General features: G+C 44.6%; 1 protein-coding gene across 1 annotated transcript; it reads right to left on the bottom strand.

Moving 5' to 3' along the window:
* Positions 1-6,131: 6,131 nt before the first annotated feature.
* NUDT15 (nudix hydrolase 15) lies at positions 6,132-10,095 on the bottom strand. Its single transcript, XM_005287151.5, has 3 exons — positions 9,742-10,095; positions 9,357-9,553; positions 6,132-8,532 (listed from the first exon to the last, which is right to left on the bottom strand). Exons 1-3 carry the CDS (start codon positions 9,891-9,893, stop codon positions 8,393-8,395), a joined length of 489 nt encoding a protein of 162 aa, XP_005287208.1. The 5' UTR covers positions 9,894-10,095; the 3' UTR covers positions 6,132-8,392.
* Positions 10,096-15,089: the final 4,994 nt, after the last annotated feature.

Genomic DNA, 15,089 nt, shown 5'->3' with positions numbered 1-15,089 from the left:
AAAATCAGCCGCACTGCTGTATGATCTCTAGTGTAGCCGCTCTATGCTGACAGGAGAGAGCTCTCCCACTGACATAATTAAGCCACTGCCAATAAGTGGTGGTAGCTATGTCAGTGAGAGAGCATCTCCCACCAACATAGTGCTGTCCCACACCGGTTCTTCTGTCAGTGTAACTTATGTTGCTTGGGAGGGTGTTGTTTTTTTTCCACACCCTGAGTGACATAAGTTATACTGACAAAAGTACTAGTGTAGACACAGCCTCAGAGTCTCACAGCTAAATACAAGATCAAACAGATAGTTTAGCATAGTAGTTAGCAAGGTGAATGGTCCCTTAGAATATGTGCTAACTTCTTATGCTAAACCAGTGGGTCTCAAACTTTTTTACTGGTGACCCCTTTCACGCAGCAAGGCTTTGAGTGCGACCCCCCTAATAAACACACTTTTTAGTATATTTAACACCATTATAAATGCTGGAGGCAAAACGGGGCTTGGGGTGGAGGTTGACAGCTCATGACCCCCCCATGCAATAACCTCACGACCCCCAGTTTGAGAACCCCTGCGCTAAACTGTTCGATCTTGTGTTTACTTGTGAGTACTTTTCCCAGACCTGAAGAAGAGCTCTGTGTAGCTTGAAATCTTGTCTTGCCCACCAACACAAGTTGGTCCAATAAAAGAGATTACCTTACCCACCTTGTCTCTCAAATTCTCCCGCCCTTTGGGAAAGAATCCTAGAGCATCTCATCACAAAGAACCAGGGAATATGTCCCCAGATACACATGGGTGAATGCAGAAACAGTGAGTGCATTTATCCAGGTACGGTTTTGCAGTAGGGAATGCTCACAGGAGAGGTAGGCTAACCTGGCTGCTGATCACCTGTGCTAATTTAGCAGTGAAGACACACCCTTTGGTGGCATATAGGAGGGGGAAATGAGAGTAGAGGCATAAGCAGGGGACTATTAAATAAAGGTCTTCTAGGTGAGATAGGAGCATAAACTTGTCATATAGTGTTGCATGTAACCGGGATAGTGTATCACATTAAAGCCTTGAGCAGAAAATCCTAAGAATTTATTGATGGGAACATGCCCAGAAATTACACTACCCCCTACTTCCAAATCATCTAGTAAACAATGGCTATACCAGGTCTCTGGAAATAATATTGCTGACCGTTTCAGACTTCTTCCCAGAGAACTAACTTCACCTGTGGTAGGCTGTCTGGGCCAGAATGTGAAGGTTGCAATAGAAAATGTGGCTATGGGGTAAAGAACCTAAGTAGGCAATCACTTATCCAGTTAACAAAAGCTTCCCTTAATCATCCAGGGACAATTACCGCATATACTGTGTCTGCCAAAATCTGACTACCTTGGGTAACACAAGGTGGGGAAAATGTAGAAGAGCTGACTATTTGAGGGGCTGGTTTCTATGTGGGCTGTTAGCGTGACTAAGACCAGCTGAACTATCTTGTAAGCAGGGTGTTTGCTGCTGACAAACAAGGCTCTGAACACTGAGAAAGTAAGATCCCCACCATAAATTGAGCATTTCCTTTTCTGATTTGTTGGCTACTCTGTCAAGGGATTAGATTATATGACTGAAAACAGTACATCTAAGAAATAATCAGTCTAGATCTAGAACAAAGGAGGTAGTCTGGGATCATGGTACAGTAAAATCTCATTGTCTGAGCAAATTAGTGATAGAAAGGTAAAGGAGGTGTCATTTGATAAAAATCTAGAGAATCGTAATTTCAGTGGTGTTGCCTCTGCAGCATGGCCAGGGGCTGGGGGCGGGGGGGGCGCCTCACTGGCTCACAGCTCAAAGTCTTTTGATAATGCAGTGGCATCAGAAATGGGTCAAGTTATGTATCATTCAAAAGCCACTTTCTCCCAAGACTGCAATGGTACCAAACTTGACAAACCTAGAACAGTTATGTGCATATAAATTTGATAAAATGTTCAAAAATTAACTTTTTATAATTTAACACAGATGCATTGCTTACATAAAAGACCGTGAGCTTTAGAAATCCAAGGAAGCTAGCTTTGACATGTTGAACTGAAAAGATTTATTCATCAGCGTCACCATTTGTGTAGTCTCTGTCTTGGGCACCACTACTAGACATATCACACTAATCCTTGTCATAATAGCAGACTGTAACTTTAGGTACTCTTTCCGCCTGCCGTTGCTTCAGATATTGGCAGCATAAACTATAAACCTACCCTTGATGAGGCTTGGGGGAAATGTACAACCCTTCAGTCAGTTCTATGTGGTGGAGAACCTATGGCAACTGCAGTCTCCAGTGGGAATACTTTGCTGTAATCCATGGAGGAGCAAATGCTGTGCATAACCTGCATAAGGAATGTACTGCAGGTTTTGGAATGAACTGTTAAACAGCCACTGGTAATGGTACATTAAGTATATGCCCTACAGTTGTCATGTATGTGTTGGAAACCTGCCTTTCACTCACATATTTGTACATGAGGCTTTCTGATAAAATGGCAGTCTTATGCACCACTTGCGTACTGTCTCACTTTCTGGTGCTAAAGTCACTGCAACCACTAATGCGCCACTTAAAGCAGTAGTACGGTCATGAGGTATTGTTTTTTCAAGTTAGGCATCAGCTGTGGATCCCTGAAACACTCGTACTGCAGGACAAAATGCTTTACCCTAAAAATGTAGCAGCTGCAAAGTCTTTATATTGCTGTTGATGTCAGCGCTTTCTTCAGCATTTGATAGCACCACATCTTTTTCAGTTTTTCTGCAGGAAGGTTTGCTAAAAACTACATTCATATCCCACAGTTAATCTTCAACATGTGCTTTAAGAGCCTTTCTGCTAAGCATATGTTGTTCTTCAGTCCAATTCAAAGCACATATTTCTCTGTACTTAGCCTCTGCATCAGCCATTGCTACTATTTTCCCATCCATTAGAGCGTCTGCAAGGCAATTTATGAACAAACTCCTGCTGAGTTGCACAGCTTGTAGGAGTAAAATCAGTATTTGTTTCCATTGCTTTTACATTTTGACAGAACACATTACATACATTCTTGGTGTAGCATTCAATGTGATACACAGTGTCGTATATGTGGGGTTCTTTTGGGACAATGCACCTACTTCATTTTACTTTCCATGCAACATTCTTGCTAACAGTGACCGCTTCATACGGTTTCTCACCTGTCTCAAGTATTGAAACTGTAGTTAATGGATGCCTTTGGGCTTCCAGCTTACCCCAAAAGAAGCAGGTGTTCTTTTCAAAACACATGCCAGGGGGCCTCATATAAGATGAATCTTGCTCACAGCTGGCACTTGTCCCGGCATCTTCAATTTTTTACTGATACTTACCTCTCCAACCTTGCCAAATTCAGTTTATGGGTGCACTCTTTAGAGCATGTACGGTGCCACCAAGCATTGGTTAACTCAGTCCTCTGTGGTATTCTCCAAAGATTCAGTTACTAGTCTGTAGTCTTCATCTCCCCATTGATGCTTAAAAATGATGAAGACCAAAGTAAAAATAATATTCCTGGAGGAATTCTGCACCAAAAAATTAAAAATTCTGCACACAATACTTTAAAATCCTTCATATTTTGTCAAAATAACAGTATAATCACTCCAGTTTCAATTATTTTGGGTAATTTATTTCAAAATACCTGTCAACAAGTATGTAAACAATACAACAACAGAGATTCCCCCAGGAGTAGAGAGTTAGGGAAACTTCTATGACAACCCAGTTCCAGTTAGGGGGTGCTGCATGGGGCCCCCAGACACCTGCACTCCCCTCCCCCCAGAGCCCAGGTGTGAGGCATCCCCTGGACCAGCCACAGGACACCCTAGACACCCACACCTGTCCTCCCAGAGCCCAGCTATAGCCCCCCCCCCCCCCTCAGAGCCCAGACACACACCCCCAGAGCCCAGCTGCAGGACACCTCCCTCCCCGCAGCCCAAACATGTGCACCGCCAGAGCCTTTACTCCCCCCAGCTTCTTTACTGTCCTGTTGGGGAACATGGTGTGGTGCGGCCTGGCCCTGCCCTTTCTCAACCTTTGCCAGAGCAGGATCTCCCCAGCCCTCTCCCGTCCCCGGGAAAATGATGAAGTCCGGCAGCCAGAGTGTGCAGAGCCCCTATCCCTGCTGGGCTGAGCACTCCACTCACTGGAAACTGGGCTCTGCAGCGTCCAGCGGCTTCTACTGGTGGCCAGCAGTTCTTCAGCCCCAATTCTGTAGGGGAAACATGGAATTCTGTGCAAATTCTGCATTGCGTAGTGGCGCAGAATTCCCTCAGGAGTAAAATAAGGATGTTGTAATAAGTTACTTGGGGATTGTAATTAATTGTTATGTAAGGTATATTATGTAACTATAGGCTTACCATTTGGGAGTGGATTCCAGTAATTTCTGACTGAAAAATTATGTCTTAACCAGCACTTCATTACAACTGTTTTGGCTAATAAACAAAGCTGATAATACCACTCAACTGCTACTTTTTTTTTTTGTCAGTGATGGCAAATCAACTTGAAGCACCCCCTTCCCTTTATAGTAATGTATAACATTAAAAATATTAATCCAGTATCATGTTCTGATCCAGGGCTGTCTCCAGGCACCAGCTTCTCAAGCAGGTGCTTGGGGCGGCCGCTCTGGAAAGGGGCGGCAGGTCCAGGTATTCGGCGGCAATTTGGCGGACGGTCCCTCACTCCGCCTGGGAGTGAAGGACCTCCCGCCGAATTGCCGCCGCAGATCGCGATCGTGGCTTTTTTGTTTGTTTGTTTTTGTTTTGGCTGCTTGAGGCGGCCAAAACCCTGGAGCCGGCCCTGTTCTGATCACTAACTGATCAATTTAGCCCTCGACTGACAGTACTTTAACTTTGTAAGGGCAGCATGTTTGACATGTCTGTGTTGAGTTTAATTAAAAACAATTTTTAAACATTCTCAAATATATATATTTACATAATTGTTCTAGGTTTGTCATGTTTGTACCATTGTGTTTCTGGAAGAAAGGGCTTCTGAATTATATCCAGCTTGACCCACTTCCAATGACACTGTATTATCAAAATTTCCACCAACCAGACGACATAGACCAGGGAGCCAAGGGGTGCAACGAGTCCCCCCCTGCCATGCTGCAGCAAGTGATACCACTGAAGTTATGATTCGGAAGATTTTTACTAAACTAATAATGGCTCCCTTACCTTTCTATCATTAACTTACCCACAGCTTTACACATGCTCCAAGACTAAGGTGGGAGATAGACACCTGTTTAGCCAGCGATAGGTAGAGTAAAGCTAGGCAAAGGAACTAGATCAACCTTCCTCAAATACACCAGGGACTTTTCTTGCAGCCACAGCCTCCTGGGCTGTGATATTGGGGGGCAAAGCAGCAACCCCTCACTGTTGCTCCTGGAGGTGTTGGCTGCTAGGGCTGCAGGTAGGGGTCAGGCCCTGACCCCTCTGGAGACAGCTGGGGCACAATGCTGGAAGAGCAGGCAGCTGGTGAGTTCCCCACCTTCCAAGGGGTCAGGCTTTGGGTTTCATGCCTGGGGTGGAAGGCTCTGGCTGTGGGGCTTCAGGCTCCAGCCCTAGGCTCTGACTGCATGGCAGCAGGCCCCAGGGTCGGGCTATGCCGTTTCGGACTCCATCTCCTGGCCACGGGGCTTTGGACATCAGGCTCTGGCTCCCCACTGTCTTCCCCGGGCCCCCCACCCTAATCATCCCTGGCTCCTGCTGTCTCCCCTGACCCACCCATCCAGGGCTTAATTTGTCCCCAGCTTTCCCAGGGCTGAGTAAGCATGCTGTGAAAAGTGATAGTTGTATGTTTGTTTATATCATTTTTAACAACAGACTTACCAGCTTGCAATAAATAAATTACAATAATGTGTATATGTGCATATTTATTTGTTTTTCCTAAAGCTAATCAAGTATTTTAGGAAAAAGTGTGAGAGCAGCCACCAGCAAGCATTGGTGGCCGCACTCTTAGGCACCAAAAAATTTGTCCTGAGAACCCCTGAACTAGATGCAGTCTACATACTCTGTATGTTGTGTGAGTCTGAATGCTGTAAGACAGTTTTGACACATTTCAACTGGACATGTGTTATTTTGTGCCCAACCTTTTACCATGTAGCTCTCTGCTCATTAGCAACGCAGACAAAAAAAATACTGATTAATTAATCCATAGATATAATACATTTATTGCAACATAAAACAAATTTTAAATTAGGCCTGTCCCTTCACATTAGTATTGGGTATCTCCCAGAAACTAAATTAGTGCAGAATAATTTAATTTAATCTCTTCCTTTATTACCCTTTAGATTGATGGACAGGAGATCTGTCACCTCTTCTGACAGCCTTGTTTTTTAACATCTGGATGAGATAATTTCAAACTGCATACACAGTGTACATGAAGTGTTGCCTTCAGGAAGATAACCTTAAGTAACTTTTTGCAAAGGAAAATAACTCGTACACAAATACACTAAGGTAAGATAAGTTTCAGTGAGTCTTAAATTGCAAAACTATTTTTAGCAATAAATAATCTTACCACTTTATGGAATGAGCATTTTTTCTACAAGAGGTTACATATAGTTAAGCAGAACATTAAAAAAAATATTTCCCAGTGGGAGATTAGTTATAATCCATTGTGCCTTTACACCTTCCAATCACATGCCATCAACTTAGTAGTAGAAGCAGTAAGAATCTTCTAAGTAAATGGAGCTGACTTTGCTTTGCATATAAAGTATGCAAGTGACTCACATACTTTAATACTGTTTGTTTTAAAATTGAGTTTTACCTGAAAATAATTATCAATGCATTTGTCATTCTTCCTCTACATACATTCTATGCAAGTGGTACAACCAATAGTATCGCCCTTTCCCCACCCCTCTTTCTGAATGTATTTTGTGGATATAAAATATACTTTTAAAGATGATGCTTGAAGAGGAAAAACTGAACTAGTTCTATGAAGTTTTATTCAACAGATCTTTAAAATCATAATTAATTCTGAAAAAATGCACAGTCAATGGAAAAAACTCCCATTGACTTCAGGATTTGGCCCAGTCTGAATTCTGATTTATGGGTAAAATATAATGGAAATCTTTAACTCATTGCATATGAAATCTTGCCTTTTGCAGTGTTACATGCTGCCAATTCATTTACATTTTCTGTGTCAAACCCTTTGGTGATTAGGAGTTATGTGAACACTGTGTAATCATAAGAGGCCATAGCTTTCTGTCCAGTTTAATGGTGGCTGCACTCCTTATCCGAAGAATGAATTAGTAACAGTCTACCCAGTAGGAGTGGTCACGAACAAGATTTAGAAGTTTTATGGTGTCAATCGGCTATAGCATTCTAGCACTTCAAATAGTTAAAATATACAGCAGCATAATTCACAATAAACACTAAGTATGCTGTGCTGAAAAGTTCCTATGTTAGAATCATAATTAAGACTCAAAAGAAAGTCATTTCTGCCACCACTATGCCTTGCTTATTTTATTTTCATGCTAAATGTGAACAATATTTTGAGGTCAACGTGTTTAGCAACATTAAGAATAATACTTTACCATTAACAGTATGCTATTTGCCTTTTTATACACACAACTTTCCTTTGTGAGAAAGATATGCATGGGCATCAAAGGGAGATTAGCAGGATATAAGATTTGTTTGTGTGTTAACATTTTATAGCAGAGTGAACTCTTGCTAACAAATCAGGTTTCATACGAAAAAGACTTCCCACCGTGTGGGGTCCTAGAACTTTCACCCATTCCTGTAAGATAGGATATCTTTTCCCCACCCATTATATTCCTGCTTTTCTCTTCAGCACTTAGCATGCTTCTGCAGCCAGTACAAGACACACTCAGTATGACCCACCCCCCCAAAAACAAAAAAACCCAACTTTCCACGTGGAGGCTCGTGGCATCAACTAAAATAATACAGGCTGGTGTGAGGCTACAGTTAAGATCTAGAAGTTGTTCTCACAACTATGACTGCAGAGTAGCAGCAAACAAGCCTTCTTTACTTTAAAATGAAAAACAAGAATCTGAATGAAAGAAAGGGAAACAGTTTCTCCTGGGCTTGCTCCTGCAAACCCTTCCCTCATGAATAGTTTTATATGAGTAGTTCCACAGACTTCAACGGGACATATATAAAAGTTTATGGGGTAAGACACTAGAGTTCTAACAAATGCATAGGATCCTGTAAAATAAGATAGCACGTTTAACCTTTTTACTTTGAGAACATGTCTAACATTGAATGGCTCCAAAAGGAGTCCCATTTATTCCTGGGATACAAGGATGGTGACTGTGACAGAGACTCTAGATGTTAAAGATGGTAAAGCACTGCAACATCTTTCTGACTTTGGCATGGACAAAATGATGGGGGAGGGCACAAGATATCCCTTTCTTTTACACACTATACAATGAATTTACTATGCCATTTAGTGGTGATTTCCTGTGTATCCCCTGAGATGATTAAAGTCTTCTGTAAAAGGACTGTAACCTTGTTCCTTTAAACAGCGTAAAGACCAGAATAGTTGATCTAGTGGAGGAAATTCTTCCCATTTAACCCATTCCCAACCTGTACAAAAGAAAGAGGAAAAAGTGTCAGAGCCTGTAAAACAACTAGAGAGGGGCAATACCATCCCAATACACTTACAAGGACAGTGCTAGTGCAGAAATTACATCTGCAACATAAATGTAACATCCTGGACTATAACCATCAGAAAAAATAGCACAAGAAATCCAGAGAATTTTCTGAGATATGGGTATCTAGTCCTTTATTCAAAGAAAGTGATTCAGGATGGACACAATTTACCCACTCTCTCTCCTGCTGGGCCTATGTTGGCACAGTTCTCTGTTAGGGCTTATAGTTTAGCACAAAGTGAGATGGGATGGGGAGCCTTGCTTTAGATATGATCTTAAATGCAGATCTCCTAAAACTAGAGCTGCGATTTGTACACAGATCTTGGGATGAAGATGGGGACTATGTCAGCAGGCAGACTGCCCGCCTAGGCTACAGTGCGCCTACTTCAGCTGATAGAATTCCATTCTCCAGTGGCACCGAAGCTATTGAGATGGATCATGCCAGGTGACTTTATTTTCCTTTCAGCTGATGAGCTCCCTCCTGCTCAGGATCTCCGATACCCTGGGAGTATCCCTTTCTGGATCTATTTACGTATGCGGCTGCACTTTGGCTCTGGTGTTTGTAGTGGAGCTACCCCTTTCATGGGGCAATGACTCCCCCTCTGCCGGCTGTGCGGGAAGGAGCCGGTGTAAGGGTCTCCCCGGGGATGCTAACGGCACTAACACCGGGCCGGGCTCTGGGTGCGCGGAGCTTTTCCCCGACTGCTCTGTGTGGTTGTGGGGGTGGCGCTGTCCTGCTCCCGGCCTGGCCCCTCTTACTCTCGTTTTTCTCGGGCTCGCGGTTCCTGGGCTCGGGCTCGCGCTCCGTGTCCACCTCCCCCTTCATGAGGATGGTGACGTAGTGGTACCGGTCCGGGGCGCTGACCGCGTTCACCGCCGAGGCGAAGCGCACGTTCTTCAGGTGCAGCGCGGCCTCCTCCAGGGTCTCCCTCTGGGCGCACTGCGCCAGGCTCTCCCTGCGGGCGGGGGAGGGGGCGGTGAGAGCTCTGCGCCGCGCGCCCGGGGTGGGAGGGGACACAACACCCCCCACTCGCAGCGCCGGCGGTCGCGCTCACCTGCCGCGCGACCGCCGACGCTGTGGGACGCCGGGAAGCGCACGCGCGGTGGTGGAAAGGGGGAGGGCGGGACGGCGCGCGACTCCTACCCGAATTCCAAGTGTCCTCCGGGAAGCTGGTAGGTGCCGCCCCCAACGGCGCCTTTCCTCTTGCCCAGGAGGACGCAGTCGGGGTGGGCGGGGCTGGTAATCACCACCCCCACGCCGACCCCGGGACGCACCTGTACCGGGCCACCCTCCATGCTGTCGCCGGCGACTCACGACCACGTGACCGGAGGGACACTCCTACCCCCTTGCCGGTCCCCCGCTCGGAGCCTATGGCGAGCAGTCAGGAAGTGACCTACAGCGAGACTCCTCCAATCCAGAAGGCCCCGATGCCGTTGGAATTTGCCGGCAGTTTCGAAGCTGCGCATGCGCGGAGAACGAGTTTGGAAGTCAATTACTGAAGCGCTCGTGGCGGCTGGGTCCAAGTGCATGCGCAGTAGTGGCAGCGTGAAGCCGCTGGGAGGGCTGTTTGGGGACGGGGTAAGGTTGCCAACCCCCCGGGATTGGCCGGGAGTCTCCCAGTATTGGCATCGATCTCCTGGTGGCTACTGAAACCAATCCGGGAGATTTTAATAGTCCATTAAAAGTCCGGTCAGCTGCGCAGTGGGGTTAAGGAGATATTTTTCACTTGGCTCTTTTTCTCCTCTGCTGATAAAAGCTCACCTTAGCTGATCACTCTCCTTATAGTGTGTATGGTAACACACATTGTTTCATGTTCTCTGTGTATATATATATCGTCCTACTGTATTTTCCACTACATGCATCCGAAGAAGTGGGCTGTAGCCCACGAAAGCTTATGCTCAAATAAATTTGTTAGTCTCTAAAGTGCCACAAGTACTCCTGTTCTTTTTGTGGATTACCTGTGTGTACATAGGAAAGGAAATGTTAACTTCAAAGGATGGGTCAGTGTGTACGCAACAAAGAAACATATGCAGTCACATGCTGTGCTCAAAACATTTGACAGCCTGTTTCAGCTGTGAAAGAGAAACCTCAGGCCTGATCCTGCCATCTCTAGTCTGCTGAACTTTAAACGGAAAGTTTAAGCCATGTGACTGAGATCTTCCAAGTAGTTACCCTGGAAAATGCATGGAATTGGAAAGACTCTACATCTAAGCTGCCATTTGGATTATACCCTTTGGAATGATCCCAGAGAGACTTTTGTGCAAACCAGCAAACTCACCACCAATGCTACAAATCTGATCTAAGGACTTTGCAATCATTTGTAAAGTATATGATCCCTTAACCACTCAATAACTATCTTATTTTCTTTTATTAACAAATCTTTAGTTAGTTACTAAGGATTGGCTGATAGCATGATATTTGGGCAAGATCTGAAATATATATTGAGTTAGGAGTAAGTGTTTGGGATTGGTAGAACCTCATGTATGGTGAGTTGGGTTTTCAGTAACCTCTCATCATATAAGATCGGTTTGTCTGAATGGGAACCAAAGGCTGGAATGCCTAAAGGGGATATGTTTGGCTTCTTGTTAACCAGTGTAGTGCTACAGAAGCTCTTTTGTTACTGGTTTGGTGTATCTATTTATAGAATAAACCACCAGTTCTTGGGGTGTGCCTGACATGTTTCTTGCAGTCTGCCCTGAGTGTGGCATTCTCAGTATGGTCCATTCTAGGAACCAGTCACAAGGAAGGAAGATTATGGTTCAATTCCTGACTTCAGTGACATTTCAGCAGAGGAGCCTGCTTTATGTACCAGGAAGGTGGCACTCTACAGTCAGGGGAAATTGACACTGCCATGTTTTGGTTATCAACAGCCCACTGTCTTCCAAATTTGAAAACATTAGCTTTCAGATACATAAATGCTGTAACAAACACAGCTGATGCTGAGTGCAGCAACTTGCTGTATAATCTTATCCTTTCTGGTTGGAGGCATTCTCTTTCAGAAGACAAACTGAAAAAGCTGGTGTTCCTCTATTTCAATCTTGGAATTTAAAGAGACTTTATGTTAACAAAAAATCCATTGGTTTAGTCTTATTGATGCTTTATTTTATTTATTTATTTTTTACTTACTGTGCTAGTATTTTTATAAGCAGTATGAGAGAAGAACCCAATATAACTGCATAATAATTTTGTTACATTGCATAGTACTTGAGATACAGCATGGACCCAAAGCATTCTTTAATTGTTTTTTGTTTTCACTGGACTTTGAAAAGATGTGAGTATCTAATTTACTGCAGAAAAAGGGTCATTTTGCTGAAAATTATAAAAACTAATCTCAGTTTAACAAGTCCTTATTTAACAACTTTATTTAGTTTGAAAAATTGCATCTGCTGGGTCACTTTTTGTTCAGGGAATGATAAAGCACTACAGTAGAGTCTGATAAAATATACATTTATATAAATAATAAATAAATAAAATAAAATATGTTATATGAATCAAAAATATTTCTAAAGAATGTATATGCAAAGCTGCCATGCCTTGTCTTTCAACAGCAATACCAAAATGTCTACCTTAGAATCATAGAATATCAGGATTGGAAGGGACCTCAGGAGGTCATCTAGTCCAACCCCCTGCTCAAAGCAGGACCAATCCCCAACTAAATCATCCCAGCCAGGGCTTTGTCAAGCCTGACCTTAAAAACCTCAGCCTCAGATCACTGACTCACCCTCGCAACCTGTTCAGAGTGTCCTATCCAGGAGCTCTAATTATCGTCAGCCCCTGTAAATGGTTCAGGCATAAGAACAAGCATTTTGATCTGTGTCTTCCCATTCCGGAGGCTCTGTGCTGCATGTCACTCACTTCACTGCTGTCATCTGCCATTTTCCTTATTTTGCCTGCTACTTGATGATCCCACTAGCTGCTACCAATATTGTGTGACCTCTTGGTCTCCTTCTCCTGGTTAGCACACAAGCAGGCAGAGTTTTTGCAATGATGACACAGACACAAGCTCAGTAAACTGCAGAACTTGTAATGTCACTGGAACTAGGACTGCTGGGGATGCAGTAGCACCCCCTGGCTTGAAGTAATAATAGTAGCTGAATGCATGGCTTCCATCATATACAGGTTTTCAGCAGCTCCATTATAAAAATTGTTCCAATGCCCCTGAGAATATGTATTTATTATTGGAAGAGGAGACAGCAGCAGCTCCCCTCCTACTGCTGGTGTCGCTGACTCCAATGCCTTTCACTATTTTGGGGTCTTTCACAGTCTCTCCTGTTGAGATTGTTCCACTTTGTATAAAATACCCATCACCACCTGCTCCTCAGCTGTGTTTTGTAGGGGGACTAATTTGGTAGGCATGCACTTAGGTGGCTTCTGAGAATACCTATGAGATCAGGCCCCACGGGCAAGATAGGCAGGGGAATGCCTGTTTGGAGAATTCCAACAGATCTTTAGGTTCTGAGCTGCTTGGCAGCATCAGGACTTAAGTAGCTTTGCACATGCCCACAGGCATAAATTTAGGCACCTACAGGTTTAGGTGGCAGCTGAGCAGGGATTTTGAGAGTCTAAATTTTGGACTTAGGCTTTTTAAGTGGCAATTGTTAGGAGTCTAAGGACATGGCTACACTTGCAGATGTAGAGTGCCGGGAGTTAGACCAGCCCTCGGAGACCACAGCAGGGAAAATGCTGCAGTGTGCACACTGTCAGCTGCAAGCGCAGTGGCATGGTCACATTAGCAGCTCTTGCAATGCCACAGAGAGCAGTGCATTGTGGTAGCTATCCCAGTGTGCAAGTGGCTGCAGCGTGCTTTTCAAATTGGGGTGGGGTGGAGTGTGACAGGGAGTGTGTTGTGTGTATGTGGGAGGAGAGACTGTGTTTTGGGGGGGCAGAGAGTGTCAGCATACTGTCTTGTAAGTTCAGACAGCAGCAGACTCTCCCCCCCACCGCCTCTCTCTCTCTCTCTCTCTCACACACACACACACACACACTCACACACACACACACACACACACACACACACACACTTGTCTCTGCAGCAGAAGCATTCCACAGTAATGGTTTGCTTTGTCCTGAGCAGATAAACATGCCAGCTGTCAGAAACGGAGCTTTGAAAGGGGATATCCACATGCCTGCAGCTGAGTTCAAAACAATGACGAGAGTGGCCACTTGACTTCAAAGGATTATGGGACATTTCCAGAGGCCAATTGCAGTGCAGTAATGCAACACGTTGTCCACACTGACACCTGGGTGTTTCAGCTGGGGTGCAGCAAGCTTTATACTTCTTGTGGAGGTGTAGCCGTATGGAATGGAAATCTATCAACCTCATGAAGAAACTTGCACAAATACAGACAGATATCCTCTTCCTTTCCAAATGCAAACGGATGGACATCATACCAAATGGACTGAAGGTGAAAAATCCATTGCTATCTACATACTGCACAGACCACAGTGAGCGATTATGCCATACACTATCAAAGAAACTGAGGAACCACCTGATCAGCATCCTATACAGCAAACAGAAAAACATCAAGAAAGAGCTCTCCAACCTGGAGACTTTCATAAATAACCAACCCTCCACACAAATGGACTTTACTAAAATAAGATAGGAGATCTACATTACACACTTCACCTCTCTACAAAGGAAAAAGGACCGTAAGCTGTCTAAAATCCTACCTGCCACATGGGGCCACAACAGGGGTACCCCTAACTCACCCAGCAATATCGTCAATTTATCCAGCTACACACTCAACCAAGCAGAAGAGTCTGTCCTATCTCGGGGACTCTCTTTTTGCCCCAGCACCCCAACGAACATGATACAGTTCTGCGGTGATCTGGAAGCCTACTTTCGCCGCCTCCGACTCAAAGAATACTTTCAAGATAACACTGAACAGCGCACTGATACACAGATGCCCTCCCACCAACAACACAGGAAGAAGAACTCCACATGGACTCCTCCTGAGGGTCGAAATGACAGTCTGGACCTATACATAGAATGCTTCCGCCGACGTGCACAGGCAGAAATTGTGGAAAAACAACATCGCTTGCCTCATAACCTCAGTCGTGCAGAACGCAATGCCATCCACAGCCTCAGAAACAACCCTGACGTTAGCATCAAAGAGGCTGATAAAGGAGGTGCTGTTGTCATCATGAACAGGTCTGACTACCAGAAGGAGGCTGCCAGACAACTCTCCAATACCAAATTCTACAGGCCACTTTCCTCAGATCCCACTGAGGAATACACTAAGAAACTGCACCATCTACTCAGGACACTCCCTACACTAACACAGGAACAAATCAACATACCCTTAGAGCCCCGACCGGGGTTATTCTATCTACTACTTAAGATCCACAAACCTGGAAATCCTGGATGCCCCATCATCTCGGGCATTGGCACTCTCACTGAAGGATTGTCTGGATATGTGGACTCTCTACTCAGACCCTACGCCACCAGCACTCCCAGCTATCTCCGTGATGCCACAGATTTCCTGAGAAAA

The sequence above is a fragment of the Chrysemys picta genome, chromosome 1, assembly GCF_011386835.1.
Source record: "Chrysemys picta bellii isolate R12L10 chromosome 1, ASM1138683v2, whole genome shotgun sequence".
In the NCBI taxonomy this organism is placed as follows: domain Eukaryota; kingdom Metazoa; phylum Chordata; order Testudines; family Emydidae; genus Chrysemys; species Chrysemys picta.
Note: the sequence above shows the minus strand (reverse complement) of the source record. Positions and strands in the feature narration are given on the sequence as shown.